Genomic DNA, 25,023 nt, shown 5'->3' with positions numbered 1-25,023 from the left:
AATAAATTTTATTTTACACGAGTTTTCCTCTTTTTTTTGTTTTAATGATAGTTGCAAACGATAAGGCCCTTTTGTGAAATAAACCAGTTAAGGCCTATTTTTTTTAACTGGGCTAAATATTGTTTTAATCTGAGGATCAATCTGGATTTTTTGTCTCCTCAACAAATGAATCTATCACAGATTCTGCTCTGACACGGCCTGTGTTTATTTTTCTACATTGCATGAATGTGCTTGAACGTCACATATCATGAGAATAAATGATGCCCAATACATGAAGCAAAATTGTGCAGAAAAGTGAACTCTGCTGGACAATTAAAAAGCCTTTAAATAATCATTTAAATTGTGTATTTTACAAATGATTAAATTAGTGTAATTTTGGCTGTATTTAAAAAATCTAAATCTGATGTTCCTCTGTGAACACATCGATTTTTATTCACACTGACTCCTGTCCTATTAGGATCCACCAACCAGAGCTGCTGTGTGTGATCACTCAGGTTTCTATCTGTCCTGTCCAGTCACAGCTGCTGCAGCCTGAACATCACTGCTGCTGCTGCTGCTGCTGCTGCATGTTCAAGGCTACAATTAAAACCTCCCTCCAAAAACCCCCGCATGTGGTTTCCTCCCCTCCTGCTCCCCTCTGCGCCGCAATGAAGGAATTCCTCCGTTTGTTCTGAAGTCTGTCTGCTCCCACTTCATCATGAGGTCTCCGCTGACTTTCCCCCAAGACGACTGAAGCTCGAGGGACCCGGACCTGTCCACTGTCACCGGCAACTCCTGCAGCTGCACCATCCAAAGAGAAGAATTAGAAGAAGCAGAAGAAGAAAAGCACTTTCTTTTTTTTTTTTAAATTTGCAGACTCAGACGGGACAGCTGCGAGCTGCTGCAGGCTGGAGCATGATGGATACTAACGCTGCAAATTCAGAGAAATCTCACCTGATGAACGAGAAGAGTGCCAAAACGTATTCTCTAAAGCTGCAAAGGTGGGCACATGTTTCATTTTGCTGCACATGCATGGACCTTAATGCTGCATCCTGATTAAGTTAGGTTACACATGTTAAATCTGACATGCATGTGTATTAATAAAAGGAAAAAAATGATGATTTAATATTTAAAGTTTAAGATAAGATAAGATAAGATAAGATAAGATAAGATATACTTTATTGGTCACCCATTGGGGGAAATTCTTTTGTTACAGCAGCTTTCAACACGGGACAGGGAAATACAACAAATAAACTAACATAGTTAAAAAATATAATAACAATAATAATAGCAATGATAAAGGTAAAATATGATATGATATAATAAAATAAAATAGGATAAAATAAAATAGAATAGAATAAAATAGAATAAAATAAAATAGAATAAAATAGGATTAAATAAAATAAAATAGAATAAAATAAAATAGAATAAAATAGAACAAAATAGAATAAAATAAAATGGGATTAAATAGAATACAATAAAATAAAGTAAAAATGAAATAAAATATGGCAACTATTACATATATATATATACACACTATGTACACTTCTATCTGATAAATAGATAAGGTAAGTTATTGCAAGATAAAAATTGCACCAGGTTATTTAATGAAGAGCAGTGCGATTCAGATGGATACAGTAGTTATTTGTGAATGTGCCAAGTCACATAGTAACTTCCATGTAGTGGAATGAAAGATGAGAACAGCTGATTAACGGGACACAGCAGTGCTGGTGTTAAACAGTCTGAATGCAGATGGGATGAAGGACCTGCGGTAGCGCTCCGTCCTGCAGGGTGGGAGTCTCAGTCTGCTGCTGAAGGAAGGAGCTGCTCAGGGACCCCACAGTCTCATGCAGGGGGATTGTCCATGATGGATGTCAGCTTGGCTAATGTCCTCCTCTCACCCACCTCCTCTATGGAGTCCAGAGGACAGCCCAGGACAGAACTGACCCTCGCAAGTCCTGTCCCTGTCTGTGCTCCCTGCAGGATATTTGTGTTTCTGTGCTTTTTGTTATTTTAAAAGAGTGAAAGTGAACATGTCAGAGTCAGCACATGATGCTTTCTGCAGGACACATCCTCCCGTGTCGTGTCGCGTCAGTGTGTGTGATGTGGAGCTCCGTGCGTAACGTCCACGGTGCACGGTGCACGGTGGGAGCAGTTGTTACCGTGGTGCATGTTAAGCAGGCTCTCTGCTCTTTGCAGGGGCTGTTTTATGTGAATGAACAAATTCATTTCCATGCTTGGCTTGTTTCTGGACAGCCTGTGACAAATGGCCCCGGGGCCAGTTCACTGAGCAATGCTAAGAACTCATCATCTGTCATTAGAGAGAGAGGGAGGACGCAGGGCTGCGCACGGACAGGCTGCGTGGACGGAAACCAGAGGGATTTATAACACGGTAAATACACGGAGGGGTGGATACCTGCAGGAGGAGGAGGCGTGGATTCACCCTGAGAGGGGTTTGAGCTTTAGTGTGTTTAAAAAGAGAATATGATGCATTGAGAAATTAAAAAAAGAATATATATCAGGGTTCCCACTCTTCTCCAGAGATCATTTTGCAGGACATTTTCAGTGATGATCAAGCTGGTATGACAGTCTAAATGTAGTTCCTAATTTAGTTCCTAAATAGTCTAATATGTTCCTCTCAGTGGAAGTCTGCATTGAAAGACGTGCAGTCTATGGCTATCAATGAAATCAGCTCTTACATGCTTAAAAATGATTGCAAATTAATTATAGAACAATGCAACCACAGATGTACAGCACTTCACTTTATTGGTGCAACCAAGTAACACTGATGGTCAACTCTCATCTCAGCTTTCTCTTTTCTCAAAAAATATTAAATGAGTTGAGTGAAAAACAAAAGAGCCAGCAAAGGAATCTGGAAGCTGCCTTACTGAAATAAATAAATAAATAAATAAATAAATAAATAAATAAATAAATAAATAAATAATCAGTGCATTAATTGACCTAAATAGAACTGAATGACAACAATTGCCACAAATGTTGAATGGGGATGTGTTTTTTTTTAACCTTGTCAGGTCACACGCAGTCATGTTGGAATAATTTTCCAGGACATTTGACTTTTTCTCCCATTTTCCAGGACTGGAAAACTGGTCAACTGTTTTCCAGGTTTTCCAGGGAACCCTGAATATATATAAAACGAAACCTCTGCAAATGATCCAGAACGCAGCAGCACGTCTGGTCTTCAACCAGCCTATGACAGCTCATGTCACTCCCCTGCTCATCTCGCGACACTGGCTTCCAGTTGCAGCTCGCATCACATACAAAACTCTAATCCTCACTTACAAAGCAGTCACCAAAACCGCTCCAGTTTACCTGGAACCCCTCATCCAGGTCTACTGCCCTTCTCAGCCTCTGAAACGCGCCTAGTGCTTCCAGCACATCAAGGCCTCAAAATCACTAGCTGGACTCTTCTCTTCTGTTGCCCCTAAATGGTGGAATGAATTGTCCAACTCCATTCGATCTGCAGAGTCCCTCTCTACTTTCAAAAGACAGCTAAAGACCCAGCTCTTTAGGAAGCACTATGCACTTAGCTAGACTATTCTCCACTGTTGTCCCCAGGGGCAGATCATGTCTTCCAGCTACAGTTGACTCACACTGTCCTGCTCTACTCTGGGAATCTGTGTTCAGGTCTGGAGTGACCCAGCACTTGGTACTTTGGTCATTATTGTGGTGATGTTAATTGTTGATGATGATAATGGAAGGTCTTCAATGGTTTGGTTGCTTCATTGTAGATGTTCTTTATTTACTTTGTGCATTGTCTTTACACTGCTTGGCAGTACCTGCACCTAAATGGACTTGAAGCACTTTGTTACTCTTACTGATCTTGTTTCCTCTGGTCTAGATCTTTGCTTGTGTTGTTCTTCTTCTTGTATGTAAGTCACTTTGGATAAAAGAGTCTGCTAAATTGTAACTAAATTGACATTGTAACATTGTAACGAAATTACGCATCGAAGAAAAGCAGATCCTTGATGCGCAAAAATGTCATAAATCAGAGTCAGGTGTGATTTATTTACTGATACATTCCCAGAAAGTTATAACTGAGATATGATAAATAATTCGTGCAGATTCAGGAGCCTTAAATATGACATCAGAGGGGGAAATGACGCGCAAGTTTAAACAGGGAATATATACAGAAATCAAACGAATACATTTCAGATTAAAATTTTCTTTGCGTCACCACATGATGCAAAAACAGGATTTTTTCTCAGCGTAAAAAAACAGGAAAAGCTGCAACAGATGCCCACTCTTTGTTTGCAGAAAAATATTCTGCAGGAATATGACACACACTATATCTGTCTTTATGCGTAAAATAAAATCCAGCTTCTCGTTTCTGATTTGAGGCCTCTTATGTCCGCTTAATCAACAGCTTCAAACACACCACAGGTCTTAAAGTAGATCTGATCCTTCTCACACACACTGTGACACCTGTGCGTCAGCTGTTCACGTCCAAACCACATCACGTCAGAAAGATTCAAACTGACAGTTTACTCTGATTTTACGCATCAAACGCAGGAAGGCGAGAAGCTGCACTGCTGAACATTCAGGCCTCTGAGGAAGAGTCCAGCTCGTGCAGATAAAAATCACCCCCCCCCAAAAAATATCAAAGAAATTATTATTAGATTATGTGTATGTGTGTGTGTGTGTGTGTGTGTGTGTGTGTGTGTGTGTGTGTGTGTGTGTGTGTGTGTGTGTGTGGGTGCTGCAGCTGCGTGTGTGTGTTTACTCGTGTATATGTGTGTGCGGGAGGGGGAGAGAGAGAGAGAAATGCATATGGCACCACATCTGAGATTTCATGCACCATTTGCTGCGCTCCTGTGTGTGTGTGTGTGTGTGTGTGTGTGTGTGTGTGTGTGTGTGTGTGTGTGTGTGTGTGTGTGTGTGTGTCATCCTCAGCATTTTCCCCAGCTGGCAACTATTGATGTATAAGGAAGTGTATAAGGAACTAGATGTAAATATGCTTGAGGCCCAATCCCTGTTAAATGAAGATCTGTGAAGTTAGTTTGTGGAATCTGCAGAACCAGAAGATATTTAAAGGCTTTCTTTATGGTTAATACATGTTTTATTAATGCTTTATAGATCATTAATAAGCCCTCAAAAATGGTGGTTGCAAATTCTCACAGCTCTTTGAGTCGTGCCGGTTCAGTTGAAGAGACAAAGAGAGGAGTTATTACACTCTGAAGTCATTGAAAATGCAGGAATTGGTGCTACAAGCTTCGAACATGTGAGGATTTATTTGCTGGTAATGTGTTTAGATTTAAAAAAATAAGCCCAGTTTCTGTCCAGTGGGCTAAAAAATCAAGAGACCACTCCAAATATTGCATTTTTTTAACAGGCATGGATTTCAACCTAGGGGTCGGCTAAGTCCCTGCTTTCTCGGTCTCAGCAGATGTGTGTCTAACATGAGTCTGGTCCTGCTGGAGGTTTCTGCCTGTTAAAGGAAGTTTGTCCTTGCCACTGTAACTTGCTAAATGCTGCAAAGTGCTCTGCTCATGGTGGATTAAGATGAGATCAGACTGAGTCCTGTCTGTAAGACGGGACTGGATCTGATCCGGTCTTGATGTTGGGTCTTTGTTAATAATTGAACATAGAGTACGGTCTAGACCTGCTCTGTTTGGAAAGAGTCTGAGGAGAACGTTTGTTGGGATTTGGTGCTTTATAAATAAAGATTGCTTGATGGATTGATTCTGCTGGATGTTAATGCAACAATGTGAGGTGGTAATTTAATTATGTGAAAGGAAAACAAAGTTATTAATACATATTTAACATAAAAGGAATGATAATTCAGGTACTTAGTGATGTTTTATCCACTGAAAACCTCCCCTGAGAGGACACTTACATTTAATCCACAGAGAGGACCTCAGGGGACATGTAGTTTATGTTGGAGGGGCACCTATGAGGGCGTTTTACTGACCTTATTTCCACTGAAACAGCATCCAGAGGGCATTTCATCCTGTTTAATCTCCTACTAAAGCATCCCAGAGGACACTTCTGCTGCCTTTTTTTTTTTTAAGACGTGAGGGAATCCTTTGCTCATGAAGTTGTATTTTGTGTAGGTGAGCTCCTTTAACAGTTCAGTCCTTTGTCCCACCTGTGCATTTTGTACGTAGATGTCTGGGAGAGTTTCAGGGTTAGAGATGAGTCAAAACAAAAAGAGAAGAGGGTTATTTTACATGCATTTATATAGAGAGAAAATATATTAATTTTCTTCAAATGAAATACCTTTATAACAATTATTATTTGGAAGATGTGACAAACAGAACAGGAATATTAATTCTGCTCAAAAACAAACGAATCAGAGGTGGGACAAAATATCGACACAGCATTAAATCTTCCTCCTGACGTGTGATAATCGATAATCTGGCCTCAAAGGTTGATATTTTAATTGATAAACAAAACCTCAGGGCACTGTTGCCCTTGCAGTCTAACGGCCAAATTCCAACAGATCCTTCACAGCACCGGATCTGATTGGTTCCTATTCTAGTCAAGTGTTAACTTCCACTGGATCCGCTCGTGTTTCACTTAACTACAACAACAAACCGTCATGATGAGCGGAGCCAGGCCTGGAGTCAACAGGTCAGAGGTTTTCAGAGGACCAGAAAGACAACATGGATGAGGAGAGGAGGAGGAGAATCCTTGATTCAGTGATTACTGCAGGAAAACCTCGGTCACATGACTCCGTATCGGATCTGATACGGATAGGACACGGATCTGGCCCGGGTAGGCGCACACCCCATATACAGAGGCTATAGTCCTCATAGCAGCGGTTGCAGGTTCAACTTCCGGCCTCTCCCATTTGCTGCATGTCTTCCCTCTCTCTCTGCTCCCCACATGTCCTGTATCTCTTCAGTTGTCTGATTCAATAAAGGCAAAAATGGCCAAAATAAAACTTTAAAAAACAAACAAACAAATGAACCTCTCCAAATTGGATTCACTGTGTCACTACGTGATCACTCCTCCCTCCCGGTGGCGCTAATGACATGAGTGAGGGGAGCATGAACAGACATTAATCACCCGAAGAAGAAGCTGACATCTTGACAACAGCATAAAATGAGGAAGTCTCTGCATCGATTATGGCGCCCCCTGTGGACAAAGTGCTCTACCTCATACATCTTATTAATAAAAAACACATCTTACACAAAATCAGCAATGTGATATGATGTGCTGCTTTGTCCACAGGGGGCGCCAAAATCCCCACAAACCTTAAGTTCCTCACAGGAGCTTTAGGTATAAGTTATTGTAGTTTTCTGACACATCATGACCCACTCTTTGTAAAGTTTTGTAAAGTTTAAAATATGAACATCAAACAGAGAAAGAAAATGTTCACACTGTAAAAGCTTCTGAACTCAGAGGTCTTGAGCTGCTCTCCAACAACTCCCCTCTCCTAACCCCGCTCACTAATCTACGAACAGCTCTTTATGATGTCTCCCGGCTGTATTTACCAAACCCTTTTTGTTGGATCATTTACTCGCTGGTAATTGTGATATTTCTGGCTGCACATGAAGGCAGCATAATTGGTTGAGTGTTAATGGGAGTCTGGCAGGAGGTGCTGGCTCTGTCACTTCTGCTGCAGCAGCTTCCAGAAATCTCCCCAGATAAAAACCAGTGGAGTCAGGCTGGATGTTCATTGGTTTTGGTCAGCAGCCTGGTCTCTTAGAGCTCTTAACGGTTACCCCACAGGAAGAGGCAACTTAATGTTCCTCTAAACTTCCATATGTAGACACTCCATCAGATCGGGTAAAAGATCTCTAGCTATGGCTTACTTTTACTTGTGTTAAATGGTAAATGGTAAATGGACTTGTACTTATATAGTGCTTTTCTAGTCTTTCTGACCACTCAAAGCGCTTTTACGCTACTCGTCACATTCACCCATTCATACCCATTCACTCACTGATGGTAGAGGCTGCTACAGTAAGGGACCATCAGGGTTAGCTAATCTCATTTGTACACATTCACACACCTCTGAACAACAGAGGGAGCAATTCAGGGGTTCAGTGTCTTGCTCAAGGACACTTCGGCATGTGACTGCTGGAGCTGGGATCGAACCGCCAACCTTCCAATTGATAGACGACCGACTCTACCCACTGAGCCACAGCCGCCCCATTGTTGCCATTGTCTGTATTGCAACTTGCAAAGTGAATATCTAAGAGCAGATTATACTTACTTCTAGCATTGGACCTCTCTGGGGACTCCGGCTCCGAGGGCTGGTGTTGCGGCCTACTGCGGCCGGACTTTGCAGACTCACTCTTGGTCCGAAGACTCACCATTTATAGGGTTATGGTCCCGTGCTCACCGGAAGTCCCCTGATTATACTTACTACTATACATGAAACCTGCAAAGCTAAATGGGAACAAGTCCAGGACTGTTACGTCAGAGCAGAGAGGAAAATGAACCAAAAACTGAACGTGTTCTGGAAACTGGCTCAAGAATTCATCCCTCACTGGGCCACTGAGACCCAGAATTAACAAAACACAAACCTCTGCAAGCTCTACCATAATTCTTGTGTACATTCTGCAAATCCAGTAGATGCGTAGACCAGTTTGGTGGATTCCTGAGGGCCGAAAAGCCCAACTTCAGTTTTGCAGAAAAAAATATTGTCCTTCCAGATTTGTACATCTCCTTTAGACTCTGGCTGCTACAACTACTACTATCGGTCTCACCACTGTCATCTCTCTCTCTCTCTCTCTCTCTCTCTCTCTCTCCATCTCCCTCTATCCCTCTCTCCAACACGGTCTCAGCAGATGTGTGTCTAACATGAGTCTGGTCCTGCTGGAGGTTTCTGCCTGTTAAAGGAAGTTTGTCCTTGCCACTGTAACTTGCTAAATGCTGCAAAGTGCTCTGCTCATGGTGGATTAAGATGAGATCAGACTGAGTCCTGTCTGTAAGATGGGACTGGATCTGATCCTGTCTTGATTTTGGGTCTTTGTTAATAATTGAACATAGAGTATGGTCTAGACCGGCTCTGTTTGGAAAGAGTCTTCTGTGTAGTGAGATCTGGCAGATTATTTGGTTAATGGGGAGATAAAGATGTGCATTGTCGGTGTAGAGGATGTGTCTAAGGATGATTTGATCTAATGGGAGCATGAGGATGGAGAAGAGAATGGGGCCTTGGTTTGAACCCTGTGGAACCCCAAATGTTAAATCAGCTGGAGAACTTGAGGCTGTACCACCAACACCAAATTCTGCACTAAGGTCCATACAATTCAGGATGGCACAGTTTCCAGAATCGACTGCAGGAGGTCAGGGAGGTCACGATGGATTCTCAGTGCTGTTACTGCATGCATGGAATATGTTGTTTTGATGATGGTGGTGCAACAGTTTCTGCCAGGTACCTTTTTCTAGTACCTTAGGGTCGTTCTTGCATCATTTAAAGGTCAAAATGCCTGTAGTCTTCATCATTATTAAAACAACCTAACATATATCTACTGAAAGAGATAAAATGTTGTTTTCATTTCTGCTCTCATCTCTACTTGGCTGCAGGCTTTGTTTTGTCATCTCCAGGAAATACTGCTCTGCGCTCAGAGAAGGCAGACTGCAGCTGTAATTAAACGCTTGATGGTTACTTTTTCAGTGTATTGCTCTTCCGAGGTCTCTTCATATAATATCATTTCACAGATCACTGAATACTCCCCGAGGTCTCAGCACTGCTGACAAACACGGCACACCTGCCCTGTGTCGTATTGATGAACACATGAAGTGGAATATTAAGAAGAAGAAGTAGCATGTGTGTGCACGGCTTTTTGTCATTTTGCAAGGGAGAATTTTTCAGAGTTATCTTTTTTTAACAGTTTGCCTGTATTAGAGAGGATGAGGAAATGTTGGGATGACATGGAGTTGAACCGATGGCCGCTTATTTTATTACCCTTTTTTAATGGTTTAACAACAATTTTTGGCCCTTTTGGGGCCATTTTTAAACATTCTTTAGATATTTCATCATCATCTGCATAGAAATGAATGCTGCTAAATGCTAAAAAGCTCAGACATCATTTAGCTTTATTTATATTATGCTGTGATAATGTCTAGTACTAGAGTGGGCATGTTTGTCCTTAAAAAGTAGTTAGAGAGATTTTTATTCAATAAAAACATATTTAAAAGATACCCCTTATGGAAAAATTGAGCTAGCCAAACAGGTGCTAGCTCTTTTTTTAAGCTAACAGATCATTCCCTCCTTCAATAAAAAAGTAAGTCTAAGGGGCGCTGTTGAACTAGTGGTCTATGTGTGCGCCCCATATTCAAAGGCCATGGCCCTCGTCGTAGAGGTCATGGGTTCGATTCCAGCCTCGACCATTCACTGCCTGTCCTCCCCCTCTCTCTACTCCCCATATTTCCCGTCTCTCTTCAGCTGTCCTATCCATTAAAGGTAGGGTTGGTAGCCACAGAAAACTAGCATGACTTTGAATGTAGCATTTCCTCAGGACTTCGTCTAACCCCTCCCCCCCTCCCGGAGCTCCTCCAGGACGACGCCCCCACTCACATGAACGAGCACCCCGCTGATTCGCGACCATATGATCATGACTGACTCAAAACCGGTCAGTACGGGAATAACTGTCATGTCAGATATCTCCAGTCAGTGTTGTAGTCGAGTCAACACACCTTGAGTCCGAGTCGAGTCCCGAGTCCTTGGTGTTCGAGTCCGAGTCACCAGAGAAAAATGTGAGTCGAGTCCAAGTCCAGTCCTCATTGGTAATTATTTATTACAAGGAGGGCAGCTGTTTAAATCTAAATCTGGACTGACTGTGTGGGAACTTTTGGATTTCTTTCATTAACATTAGTGTTGGAGCTACAGGTTTTCCATCATTTTATGGATACAGTCATTTTACTTTATGCTATTTATTTGTTGTTGTTTTGATTAAAGCTAGGGTTGGTAGCCACGGAAAACTAGCATGAATTTGAATGCAGCATTTCCTCAGGACTCTATCTAACCCCCCCTTCCCTCGGAGCTCCTCCAAAACGACGCCCCCCCGCTCACATGCACGAGTGCCGCTGATTCCCAGACCATATGATGGTGACTGATTCCAAACCGGTCCTCAGCACATCTTTGGTGTTTTGCACTACGTCAACTCATGTCTCACTCAGCGGTAAGAAAACACCAAAACTTTCTCATAGTGAAAGTTAAAAACACAAACAAACAGGAAATGTACGCTTTACAGGAGGCGGGCAGAACGGCAGGATGGGATCTGATTGGTTTCATTATTTGGACCCTAATGACTGTGATTGGTTGGTGTTTTCCCAGGTTTACTCCGGCTGTAGATAGCAGCTTTTTTTTTTACCTCTTTTTAAAGAACACATTATGTATTGATCACCATCGGGACATAAAGATCATTTTAACCAGTATAACAAAAAAGTGGATCTAAATCTGAACACCAACCCCAGCTTCAAGGCAAAAATACCCCAAAATAAAACTTTAAACAAAACAAAATGTGTATGTCTTCAGTGGTTGAAGTTATTTTGTACAAATGTTTCTCAGACAGTCTCATCTGCATAACAACATGCTAACATTTGGACATGGCGTTGCCTTCAGGCGTCAAAGCTGTACGTTCTGAAGTTGTTTTTCTGTGTGTGTTGTATGTACACATGCTCTCTCTCTCTCTCTCTCTCTCTCTGTGTGTGTGTGTGTGTGTGTGTTGGGGGAGTGGTTGCTCTCATGTCCCCGTGGTATAATTGAACAGAATCTGTTTTCCACTTGGCCGCCTCTTTTCAGCACGCACATCCCATAAGACGCCTGTGTGTGTGTGTGTGTGTGAGATAAAGGCTAATCATGAAACACTGGCAATCTCCTATCTGAAGTGTGTGACATTAAGTGTGTGTGTGTGTGTGTGTGTGTGGTTATCTCAAGTGAGGCCAAATTAGTTTTTTTCCACCTCATTAGCGCCATCATCGCGGCTCTCCCTCACTGCCTCACTGCACATGGAAAGAACAGCAACCTGAGTGTGTGTTTATACGCCTGTGTGTGTGTGTGTGTGTGTGTGTGTGTGTGTGTTTGATGAAAATGGAGAAGTAAGCATTTTGTTTTGTCCTCCAGCTCACTGTGTTGTATTGTGTTAAAGTGGAAATGATACCTACAGTACATGTGGCTCGTCTTATTTGCTGTTTGGATCATGAAACAAATACCTCTTGTGTTCCCTGCAGCTCGTTTCCAGACTCCAAAGAACAATATCCCGACTTCCCTTTCAAGAACGGAGGCGTTGCCGGAGCCATCGAGCTGAAACGACCCGTTGGTGCTCACTGCCATGGAGCCAAAGCCTTGACGTGTGAGGACAGTGTGGACAAGCTGCTGGCCAAGAAGAAACTGTACATCGCTTCAGCGGTCTGCCTCGTCTTCATGATCGGAGAGGTCATAGGTAAGAGTTAAACGAATCCCTTGGGAGAGATTTTGAAGAGTCACCAACATTGACTTTTAAAAGATGATACAAACTTAGTGGATTTCTTACTCCTTGTAAAGTTTGAACAGCACTGACAGCCGGTTCCAGATGAAATCAAGTGGCGCCACAGCCAATCTGTCCACCATCACTTTGTTGTCAGAGGAAGCTTTGGGACCGTCAGGAAAGTGATGGAGGGTGAATGTGTCTGGATTTGCACCATTGGGCCTCACCCCCTCACAGTCTGCAAGGTCCACTGATCAACTGCTTCTTGTTGTCCTGAAGACTGAAGCTGAAAACCAGCAGTGACTGGGCTTTGGCTGGATCCTCTACATTAATGTGAAAGGGATGATGTATACTGAGAGGGTTGGAATGTGAATTAGAATCTTGAAAGGGTGAGCAGGACGCCAACGCAAAGTGGAGAGGTCCTGCTCACCCTGTCGAGGTTCTAATTTTCAAACATGACCCTGCTTATTTTCTTATTCACATTAAAGTGAACATTTCCATTGAAGGTAACGTGAGACAAGGTGAACTAGACTTCTGCTGGAATATTTAAGTCCACATCTCTCTCCTCAGTTGGCTCTCCTTCTTCTCAGAGCTTTGTTGCTGTTATCTTTACCTCTTCTGGTTTCAGTGACTTTGTAGAGATCAGCAGTTTAGAGATGCTCTCTCCAGCTCTGGATCACAGGACAGGATGTTGCTCCACTTTTCCCTCTCAGAGATGGTTGGGGTCCAGTAGCTCCTCTCACATCTGTGCCACACTAACGTTTTTTAACCACAGTGTCAACAGGCAGAGGGGGAAATATACCAGACTACTTTCTGTGGGTTGATTTGATATGACGTGTGTGATCAGGTTGTCCTTGGTGTTGCTTTTGCTATTAAGCATCAGGTTTTGACCAATCAGGATCATGGTATTACATTCTGTTCCGTTCTGCTTTGATGTATTCCATTCCTTCATCCCATTCAATTCTAATGTTTTTATCACAGTGTCAACAGGCAGAGGGGAAATGTACCGGACTACTTTCTGTGGATTGATTTGATATGATGTGTGTGATCAGGTTGTCCCTTACAGTAACTTCTTAATCTGTGACAAAGCTATTGGATGTCATATATCGTCATGCTGCATTCATGGTCAGGATCACGTCTGGGTGAAAAGAAAACCGTCTCATGCTGCTGTTTGTTTAATCAGAGTCTGTGTTGGACTTTTTAGTAATCATATATTTCTCTCTGAAACTAAGAACACAGCTGAAAACTTTTTATTTCAAAGACTATAAAACTGAGGCTCACGTTGGTTGGCTGATTGCCCAGATGTTTATGATGACATTAAAGAATATTACAGCTCTTTTTACCCGGGGCATTACACTGAGAAAAGAGGATCTAATATTTAATCCAGATCATGGTGTGTGGCTGCATTAAATTACACGTTTTATAAACCTGTTAGTGGTTACACAAAGTGTAATCAAAGGAGGTTATTGCTGAAAAGCTGTTCACAGTTTGGGACTCTCTCTCTGTCAGCAACTTTTCAGACACTTTTATAAAACCACGTGATCACAACTGGAATTATCACAAAACTTCACCACACTTAAAAATGGATGACTTATTTTCTAACTGATTTTAATCACAGTGACACTGAAGGTTCAGATAAATCTGTAATACTGCAACAATCCTGTGTTTCTGCAGGAGGCTACCTGGCCCACAGCCTGGCCATCATGACGGACGCAGCCCACCTCCTGACAGACTTTGGCAGCATGATGGTGAGCCTGTTCTCGCTGTGGATCTCCTCCAGACCGCCCACCAAAACCATGAACTATGGCTGGCACAGATCAGGTCAGGACGGGGGAAACAGATACTAAACATACTGCACGAATGTTTCCAGGGATGATTGCAACTCTTGCTTAAAGTGTTAAAGTCCAATCTGTGTCGCCTTCAGGCAACAAGTTCGAGAAAGGTCATTTTGACCTTTTTCAGCAGATGGTGGTGATGCTAAAACTGTGTTAGCTTTAACCTTCTTTAGCTGAAGGTGATGCCGTCAGAATGTCTACGCCGCCAACTCTAACACTGTAGATGTTACTTTTACTCCCTTAAAGTGGCGGTGCATGTTTGCAGGAGTAGAACTGGACTGAAAATGAATGAACGGCTCCCCTCTTTGGAATCTGCAACCAGCTCAAATTTGACATGCAAGCTAACATTGCCAACTCATATTAGTTATATCTCCTTTTGATTGAAAACAAAAGCCAACCAGTGGCGGTTCTAGACCAATTTGACTTGGGGGGGCCAGGCTGGTGCCAAGGGTGTTGTCAGAGGGACACATTCAACCCTGACAAAAGAGACTGAGAAGGGCGAGGACCGGCTGAGAACAAACTGGCAAAACATCAGTGCATCCCTTTATACTAGACATATATACTACTGTGTACTAGATCAACATGCAGACTGACAGCAGCTGTTTGGCTGTTTACACTCAACATGAGTCCCTTAGCGCTCTAAGGGACTGGAACCAAGTGCCACACGCATGTGTTCCGCCTGTAACATCGGCACAATACCAAAGCTTTTTTTATTGTATAATATTATTTGGGTGGGGGGGGGGGGGGGCACAGGGAGGTGCAGGTTCAGTTTTACAGGGGCACTGGCCCCTGTTGGCCCCTCCCCAGAACCGCCACTGAAGCCAACACCAAGGTTGAAGCATGCACGGCTAAAAGTTTATGCAAAGCTTTGGTGTCTGCAGGAAAAACAGTCGGTATGGAGAGCAGAAGCAGGCAGAACACAACCTGAGGAAGTAATCTAAGCTTCTCTTTTTAAGCTTTCTTCCCGTCTCATCACTCAGATCCAGAATCAATTTTTGACCCTTTGAATTCCAAAACCATGAAGTACATCATCGGCATCGGCGGCATTACCAACGGAGGGAAAACCACCCTCACCAACAGGCTGATCAAGAACCTGCCCAACTGTTGTGTGGTCCACCAGGATGACTTCTTCAAGTCATCACTGCTCTGGACATGGACGCCATGATGAGCACGTTCTACGCATGGTTGGAGAACCTGGTGAAGTTTGAGAAATCTCATGGTGTTAAAAACACCCTGGATATTGAGATCATCCCACAGTCTGACAATAAAAAGGAGGAGGAGGAGGAGGAGGAGACTCACATCCTTATTGTGGCAGGCTTTCTGCTCTACACCTTTGAGCTTTTGATCGACGTGTTGAACCAACGCTACTTTATTTCCATCCCAAAGAACCGCTGCAGTTCGCTAGAATGAAGCATCTGTGTAACTTCCTATTTACAGTGAAACTACGACTCCCCAGAAACAGATGAAGCACTGTCTTTTGCTTTTGAATCAAAGAACTTGTTCACGGCTAACCACTGGATACACCAGAATGCCAGCTCTTTGTTACCAGAGGCACGTACGGTGATCGGTCAGGATCCTTTGGGAGCGCTGTAGTCTGGCGTCACCAGACCCAGCAGCTAGCTCACAAGACAGATCTAGCTTCAGCTACAAATAAAGTAACCTGGACCTGAACCCCATGGGAGAAGGAAAGGAAACTGAAGGTGGATCGGTTCAGGCTAGGAATACTGAAGACTTTGCAGCTGCTTCTCCAGGAGACTCCACTACCCTCCTAAAAAAATGTGAAGTGATAAAAGTCCATAAATAAACTGCTTTAACTACCACTCAGCTGGAGCTGTGTTCATAACTGAGAGCGCTAACACTCCCCTCTGCTACATCAAACATCAGAGTCTGTAAGTCTAACAGCAGCTCTGCCTGTGAGCGATGAGCTCTGTTGTTCCACTCCGTGTCCTGCTGGGATCCTCAGATAGATGGCTGCTGTTTGGGTATGATGAAGTGCCGAACTCTGCAGAAGTGATTATAACTCCTCTCTTTGTCTCTCTCTCTCTCCTCAGAGATCCTCGGGGCGTTCATCTCAGTCATCTCCATCTGGATTGTGACGGGCGCTCTGGTCTATTTAGCCATCGAGAGGATCGTACGCAACGACTATGAGATTGATGGTCATGTAATGTTAGTCACCTCCGGGTGCGCCGTCATCGTCAATATAATGTGAGAGCTGCTCGGCGTAATGTCTGTTAATGTGGCACATTACAGGATGTCAGTGTGATAGAGGTGACGAATGAAGTTTGAGACTGTGAGGAGAGGGATTCTCTGGGGGTGTCTTTGAGTTCAGTCGTGAACATGTTTTTAGAAAATGGTTTGAACTCTTACAGAAATTTAAACGATCACCTGTTGGTTTTATTTTGAAAGATGAGTAAACAGCCTTGTTTTTTGAGTTACTCTCTTCTTCCCTGACTCAACGTAAGAGGAACCTTTGAATCTCAACATTACTAGTTGTTGCTCTGGCTTCTCCAGCTTGTGTAAAACAACCTGACATGAGTTCCACACCTCTGCAAACTCTTCTTCAAACTCTTTGTTTTAATAATAGAAGTTCCCCTCTTGTAATTGTGCACCCTGAAAATAACAGCAACAATTCTCCATATTTAGCTCTTACATATCCTGTAAATGTAGAGTGAATTTTAAAAAGTCCCCTTTTTAATCACATTAGAGCACAATTTGAGATACTTTTCACATTTAATTTTGTTGTGACAAATATTTAATATGTTTAAATGTTAAATATAAATGTTAAACCTAAATGTTAAATATAAGTCTAATTGTTAAATGTTAAATCTACATGTGTTAAATGTTAAATTTAAATGTTAATGTTAAATCTAACTCTTCAGGTTAAATATTACATTTATATATATGTTAAATTGTTAAATGTAAATGTAAAATGTTAAATCTAAATGTTAAATTTAAATCTAAATGATAAATGTTAAATCTATGTTATATATTGAAATTCAAATGTTGATTGTTAAATCTCAATGTTAAAACGAAATGTTGAATGTTAAATCTAAATGTTAAATCTAATTGTTGATTGTTAAATCTAAATGTTCAATGTTAAATCTAAATGTTGATTGTTAAATCTAAATGTTGATTGTTAAATCTAAATGTTAAATATTAAATCTAAATGTTAAATGTTGAATCTAAATGTTAAATATTGAATCTAAATGTTAAATATTAAATCTAAATGTTAAATCTAAATGTTAAATATTGAATCTTAATGTTAAATGTTAAATCTAAATGTTAAATATTGAATCTAAATGTTAAATGTTAAATATTAAATCTAAATGTTAAATCTAAATGTTAAATATTGAATCTAAAAGTTCAATGTTAAATCTAAATGTTAAATCTAAATGTTAAAAATTAAATCTAAATGTTAAATATTGAATCTAAATGTTCAATGTTAAATCTAAATGTTAAATATTAAATCTAAATGTTCAATGTTAAATCTAAATGTTAAATCTAAATTTTGAATATTAAATCTAAATCTAAATGTTAAATATTAAATCTAAATGTTCAATGTTAAATCTAAATGTTAAATATTGAATCTAAATGTTCAATGTTAAATCTAAATGTTAAACCTAAATTTTAAATATTAAATCTAAATGTTAAATATTGCTCTTTTGTGTTAAATTTGTGTGAATCGGTCAAACCATGTTTCTAAAGTGCTTTTACTTTGAAAATCTTGATATACTGCACATATGAAACAATCCTGAACCATAATCAACCTTTACCTCTCTTTTCCACAGCATGGCCTACATCCTCCATCACTCCACCACCTTCCACGCCCACGGCAGCGGTTACCACCAGATCGACGAGGACGGCCGGAGTCCCATCGCTCACGGCCACTCCCACTCGCTCCTCGGCGGCCACGGCAACACCAGCGTCCGCGCGGCCTTCATCCACGTGGTCGGAGACCTGCTGCAGAGCGTCGGTGTCATGGTGGCAGCGACCATCATCTACTTTCGGGTCAGATATAGATCACATTCATGTTAGGGTGAGACCAAATGTTAGTTGACATGAATTCTAGGTCACACTGTGTCAGAGTTTTCACTAGCTAAATAATAATAATATAGCGCCAAATCACAACAAATGCTATCCTCAGACTCTTTCCAAACAGAGCCGGTCTAGACCGTACTCTATGTTCTATTATTAACAGAGACCCAACATCAAGACCGGATCAGATCCAGTCCCACCTTACAGACAGGACTCAGTCTGATCTCATCTTAATCCACCATGAGCAGAGCACTTTGCAGCATTTAGCAAGTTACAGTGGCAAGGACAAACTTCCTTTAACAGGCAGAAACCTCCAGCAGGACCAGACTCATGTTAGACACACATCTGCTGGGACCGTGTTGGAGAGAGGGATAGAGGGAGATGAAGAGAGAGAGAGATGATAGTGGGGAGACGGATAGTAGTAGTTGTAGCAGCTGGAGTCTGGCATGTTGATAGCAGCAGAGATCCAGAGGAACCTACGAGACAAGGGAGCTCAGGAACTCCAGAAACGTCTATGGTTAGTAACTTTACTGGGACAGGATCAGACAGATAGGATCCCAGTGTGTCAGTTCCCTCGGCAGTCTAAGCCTATAGCAACATCTGATCTCATCTTAGACTGGCAGAAACCTTGAGCAGGACCAGACTCACGGTAGACGCACATCTGCGGAGACTGTGTTGGGGTTGGAAAGAGGGATCCTAGGGAACCTACGGCTCAGGGACTCCAGAAAGGTCTATGGTTAGTAACTTTAATGGGTGTGAGATAGGATCCCAGTGTGTCAGTCTAAGCCTATAGCAGCCTGACTAAGACCTGGTCCAAGCCTGATCCAGCTCTAACTATAAGCTTTATCAAAAAGGAAAGTTTGAAGCCTACTCTTAAAAGTAGAGAGGGTGTCTGCCTCCCGGACCCTGACTGGTAGATGATTCCAAAGGAGAGGGGATCACCTCCCATACTACTTTTAGAGACGTACCTTAACTGAAGTGCTTTAGACTGATTCCTACTTTGTACTTCTACTCTTCTACATTTCAGAGATGTGATTTATGTGCAGGAGAAGCAAGTTTCTCTTCTTTAATTCACTCTGAGCCTTGGATGTTTTTTTAAACTCTAAAATGTTTCTGTCAAGATCTTGCTTTTGTCTTCGCCCTGAGAATTTGAACAGCTTGTGACTTTGGAAAACACCATCAGACGCTCCTCCACTCCTTCTCTAACGTTCCTCTTCTCTCTTTTCTCTCCTTCTCTCCTCCAGCCCGAGTATAAAGTCGCAGATCCCATCTGTACGTTCCTGTTCTCTGTCTTCGTCCTCTGCACCACGGTCACCATCCTCAGAGACGTCTTCAGGATACTCTTAGAAGGTACTACACTTGAGTTACTTGTTGTGAACTGATCTTCCTTGGATAGTTGTTTCAGGCTGATAGAACTCATGGAAATATGAGATTTTGCCCTTTAACCAGTGCAAGCTAGAGGTCACTGCTCGATGAAGCCAATAGGATCACATCATCTGCAAAAAGCAGAGCTGATCCTAAGGTCACCGAACAGGACAGCCTCCACCACTTGGCTGCGAAATGTTGAACTATTCCTTTAAAATCAACCACACATCAGTGGTTGTGTTTATGACAAACACACACAGACTTGTTTTCCTCGTCTGCAGCCGTCAAGCTTTCCTATGATCCCACATCATCAGTGTCACACGGCTCTCTGGAGCGGATCCAGAACATGTTCTGGATGTAACGAAGGCCGTCATGCTCTGGCTCATTGAGTCCTCATAGATGTCTGTAGACGAAGGCTGTCAAGTTAAATACACAAGCCTCGTCGTGTTGAGCCAAGACTGACACCAGGAGTCCTCTGAGCGCACGGATCCCTCCGCTGTGGTGACGCTGACATGGTGACAGCTCAGTTTGGTGTGTTTCCTCTTTGAGATCCAAAGGAGGGGAACAGATGGTCAGATCCTGGGGTGGAATACGGCTTTGGGACCATTCATGCACACTGCATATGTGTGATATATTTAGACTAATGTGACTGCTTGGATATGAAACAGTTATATAAAATCATACAGGAAGAAAACTGTGAGACTTTAGGGTTGTGGTGTTATCAGATATTTGTGCATTTAACACCGGTTAAAGGCTGAATACTGTCAAAAATTAACCAATAACCGTCCTCTATGTTCTATTATTAACAAAGACCCAACATCAAGACAGGATAAGATCCAGTCCCATCTTACAGACAGGACTCAGTCTGATCTCATCTTAATCCACCATGAGCAGAGCACTTTGCAGCATTTAGCAAGTTACAGTGGCAAGGACAAACTTCCTTTAACAGGCAGAAACCTCCAGCAGGACCAGACTCATGTTAGACACACATCTGCTGAGACCGTGTTGGAGAGAGGGATAGAGGGAGAGGAAGAGAGAGAGAGATGATAGTGGTGAGACGGATAGTAGTGGTTGTAGCAGCTGGAGTCTGGTACATCCACATAATGAAGGAACCTACGAGACAAGGGAGCTCAGGGACTCCAGTAAGGTCTATGGTTAGTGACTCTAATGGGACAGGAAAACTTAAAGTGTTGGACAGAGGAAAGAGAGGGGATCCCCATATGTCAGATCCCCCAGAAGTCTAAGCCTATAGCAGCATCTGATCTCATCTTAATCCACCATGAGCAGAGCACTTTGCAGCATTTAGCAAGTTACAGTGGCAAGGACAAACTTCCTTTAACAGGCAGAAACCTCCAGCAGGACCAGACTCATGTTAGACACACATCTGCTGAGACCGAGTTGGGGTGGGAGAGAGGGATAGTGAAGGTTAAGAAAGAGAGATGATCACAGAGACTTAAAGCCTGTTAGAAACTCCAGACGTAAGCTGTCAAAAACCATGTGGAGTTCCTCAGGGCTCCGGTCTCGAGCCATTTGCGTTCAATACTAAATCATATAAATTTACCATCTATATTTCTTTTCTCCTGCAGAGTAATGCGATCTGTTGAATCTGTGGTGTGTTGTTCTTCAGGGTCTCCTAAAGGAATAGAGTTTAACTCAGTGAAGGAGGTGCTGCTGTCGGTGAAGGCCGTGAAGTCGATGCACTGTCTGCACCTCTGGGCTCTGACTCTGGGCCAGTCGCTGGTCTCTGTTCACCTGGCCATAGGTAACGCACATCACACTGACTCATGACCTACTTTACTTAACTCAAAGGTTGAAACAAAGAGGAAGGAGTCATTTAGATTAATATGAAGTTAAATAAACTCACAGTGTTTTCTGTGTTCCCATCAGAGGAGGGCGCTGACGCTCAGTCGGTCCTGCAGGAAGCCACCGATCTCCTCAACACAAAGTTTGGTTTCTACAGCGTCACCATCCAGGTGGAGCTCTACTCTGAAGACATGAGCCACTGCTCCAACTGCCAGGACCCCTGTGACTGATACTGATCCTGGACCGGACTGGACCCGACAGGACATGGAACAGGACTCAGGCACATTTTCATTCTCTCGGGGTGAGCTGTTCTCACCACGCAGCTTCCTGCTCAAGGAGGAAATTTAAGTTCTCCATTAATCAGCTGATTGGTCCATGTGTTGGTGGTGGAGCGATGCTGCTGGAGCTCTGTGCTAACATGGAACAAGTCAAACACACTGAATCTCACAGTCCGAAATCAAAGCCCCTCTTACAAAAACGAGTGTAGGGTTTTCCAGGCTTGGCTTGGAAAGCAAATGAAGAAGGTGGAGCCAGAAAGAAGAGCTCATTCATCCACTTCACTTGCCTGGAGAAGTTTGGGATTAGTAAGTTTGTTTGATGTGTAAGTGTCTGTCAGTCAAAGACGCCCAAAAATATAAGGCTTTATCCAAAACCCCAAGCTATGAATTTTTCTGCCATAAAGGAGGAAAATTTAATCTTAAAAGCTTTAATAAGATATTTGTTCTTATTTGAATCACATCTAAGAGGTGGCCAACTCAACTCTCTTTCATACATTAAAGAATGCAACCTGAAGTGCTTCACACAAACAAAGAAACAGAAAAAAAAAAGCGATAGGTAAAATGACACAAGACAAAAACAAGATAGAAGAAAGTAATATAGAAATAGCAGAAATACTTAAAAAATCAATACAATAAAATAAATGATATATCAGATAAATATCAGAAATTAAATTGAACAAATCCCCTAAAATCATAAAAAAAAACAGATAAATATCACAAAAATAAAATAAAAGCATTACAATAAAATCAATTAAATCAAATAATTTAAATACAAGAAAAATTAAATAAAATAATTATAATATAATCAATAAAATATACATCTGATAATACCAGAAAAATGAAATAGAATCATGAAAAAAATCAGTAAAAAAATAGAATGAAATAAAATCAATCAAATGAAAACAGATAAATACAAGAACAATGTAATTAAATCATTATAATATAATTAATAAATTAAAATCATTTCAATAAAATATACATCTGATATCAGAAAATGAAAAAAAATCAGGAAAAAATCAGTGAAAAAATAAAATAAAATCAAATCAATCAAATCAAATCAGATAAATACCATAATTAACCTCTCCACTAAACCTGACTCCTCACTTCCACCTTCTTCCCTCACTGATTGTCTCCTTGAAATAAAATCTTGTTTCACCTCAAACTTCCTCAAATTAAACAGCAATAAAACTGAACTTCTTCTAATTGGCAGAAAATCTACATTAAACAAACTCCATCATTTCTCTATTCCCATCGACAACTCGCCCCTCTTCCCCTCCCTTCAGGTTAAGAGTCTGGGTGTCATCCTCGACAGCACCCTCTCCTTCACCTCCCATATCAACCACGTCACACGGTCCGCCTACTTTCACCTCCGCAATATTAACCGTCTCCGTCCTTCACTCACTCCCCTCTCCACGGCCATTCTTGTTCACGGCCTCGTCACCTCCCGTTTGGACTATTGCAACTCCCTTCTGTTTGGCCTCCCCCACAAAACCCTCCATGAACTTCAACTGGTTCAAAACTCAGCCGCCCGTATCATCCCACGCACCGCCTCCTTCCACCACATCACACCCATCCTGCAACAGCTCCACTGGCTCCCCATCACACACCGGATCAACTACAAAATACTTCTCCTCACCTTCAAATCCAAACACAACCTCACCCCTCCATATCTCTCTGACCTCCTCCATACTGCCACACCCGTCCGCACCCTCAGATCCTCCTCCTCCATCCACCTCACTGTCCCCCCCCTGCTCGCCTTGTTACCATGGGGAGCAGAGCCTTCAGCCGCTCTGGAACTCTCTCCCACCTGACCTCCACAACACTGACTCACTCCCACATTTTAAATCCAAACTCAAAACTCATCTGTTTAAACTGGCTTACTCCATCTGACCACAACTCCTCTGTCCATCCACTTCAAACTTTTTAAATTGTGTTTTATTTCCTGTTTGTTATTTAAACTGTTTGTTTTTAATGTTGTAAGGTGACCTTGAGTGCCAAGAAAGGCGCCTATAAATAAAATGCATCATTATTATTATTATAATTATTTTTTCTAAAATAACACACAATATGATAGAATAAAACAAAAAAAAAAAATGAGGCTAAACAATGGTTATAATGCATTAAGTGAAGTATGTGAATGACAGGGGCTGCACAGTGGTGCAGTGGGTAGCGCTGTTGCCTCACAGCTAGAAGGTTCCTGGTTCAAATCCCCGGCCAGGCGGGTGCCTCTCTGTGTGGAGTTTGCATGTTCTCCCCGTGCATGCGTGGGTTCTCTCCGGGTTCTCCGGCGTCCTCCCACAATCCAAAAACATGCTCAGGTTGATTGGTCACTCTAAATTGCCCATAGGTGTGAGTGTGCATGAATGGTTGTCTGTCTCTCTGGGTTAGCCCTGTGATAGGTTGGCGACCTGTCCAGGGTGTACCCTGCCTTCCGCCCAAAGCCAGCTGGGATAGGCTCCAGCCCCCCGTGACCCCTAACGGGAGAAGCGGTCAAGATAATGGATGGATGGATGTTAATGACGCAGTTTAAGACTGATTATTCAACAGATAAGGCTCCAATTCATTTGACTACTCATTAAGAAAACATCACCAGTGTTTTGGTCACGTTATTATCCCTGCCCTTGGGGTTGCATTGATTGAAATTTGGAGTGCCAGACTTTGCAAAAGAAAAACCAAAACTTGTGCAGAATTCTGCAGCAAAGTTTGAATTTATGTAACTATTTTATTTGCAGTCTTTGCAAATAAAATATGTTTTGGAAGAAGCTGCTGTTGGTTGAAGACACTGCCGGATTTTTATGATTTCATGTAAGTGAAGAAAAACTGCCAGGAACCATCAGCGTTAGTACGGCTTTGTGACTTCAGGAGTAACTTCAGAAAGTCCTAAAGTACTGACATATTCGTGTTAGGAGTTTACATCCAGTTAGCACGGAGCACCAGATGTGAAGTTCCACCAGAAACACATGGACGGCTTTTAAAGGTTACACAGAAATGCTAAAGTAAAGTGAGGAAATGTGCTGCAGGATTGACCGTTTGAAAGTGTTTTATTTACAAGTTGAAGTGAAACAGCCGGTGACAGGTTGAATATCTGACTGTCATGATGTCTGCACGTCTCACATGGTCTTAAAAGCTCCGGTATCCTGAACCTCCACGGTTCTTTATCACTCCCTTTAAACATTTGATGTACTGTACTCCATCACACCCAGCTGGCTCAAGTGTCCATCTTAAATCTAACATTTCAGCCCATTCAGGACTCAACCAGAATCTCTATGCTGTACTGTTCTTTGTTTTTTATCACATCATGCCAAAGACGAAGGGTCATCTCCGAACATGAGGGGATTGATGTTTCTA

General features: G+C 42.1%; 1 protein-coding gene and 1 pseudogene across 1 annotated transcript; both read left to right on the top strand.

Moving 5' to 3' along the window:
- Positions 1-897: 897 nt before the first annotated feature.
- slc30a2 (solute carrier family 30 member 2) lies at positions 898-21,879 on the top strand. The gene is made up of 8 exons (XM_034699777.1): positions 898-980; positions 12,124-12,335; positions 14,034-14,180; positions 16,246-16,399; positions 17,983-18,202; positions 19,474-19,579; positions 21,222-21,356; positions 21,482-21,879. The coding sequence occupies exons 1-8, from the start codon at positions 898-900 to the stop codon at positions 21,625-21,627; spliced, it is 1,203 nt and encodes a 400-aa protein (XP_034555668.1). The 3' UTR covers positions 21,628-21,879.
- On the top strand, positions 15,213-15,604 carry LOC117824047 (annotated as a pseudogene).
- Positions 21,880-25,023: the final 3,144 nt, after the last annotated feature.

The sequence above is a fragment of the Notolabrus celidotus genome, chromosome 13, assembly GCF_009762535.1.
Source record: "Notolabrus celidotus isolate fNotCel1 chromosome 13, fNotCel1.pri, whole genome shotgun sequence".
Classification (NCBI taxonomy): Eukaryota; Metazoa; Chordata; class Actinopteri; order Labriformes; family Labridae; genus Notolabrus; species Notolabrus celidotus.
The sequence above is the reverse complement of the archived record's forward strand: the minus strand, read 5'-3'. Positions and strand labels throughout refer to the sequence as shown.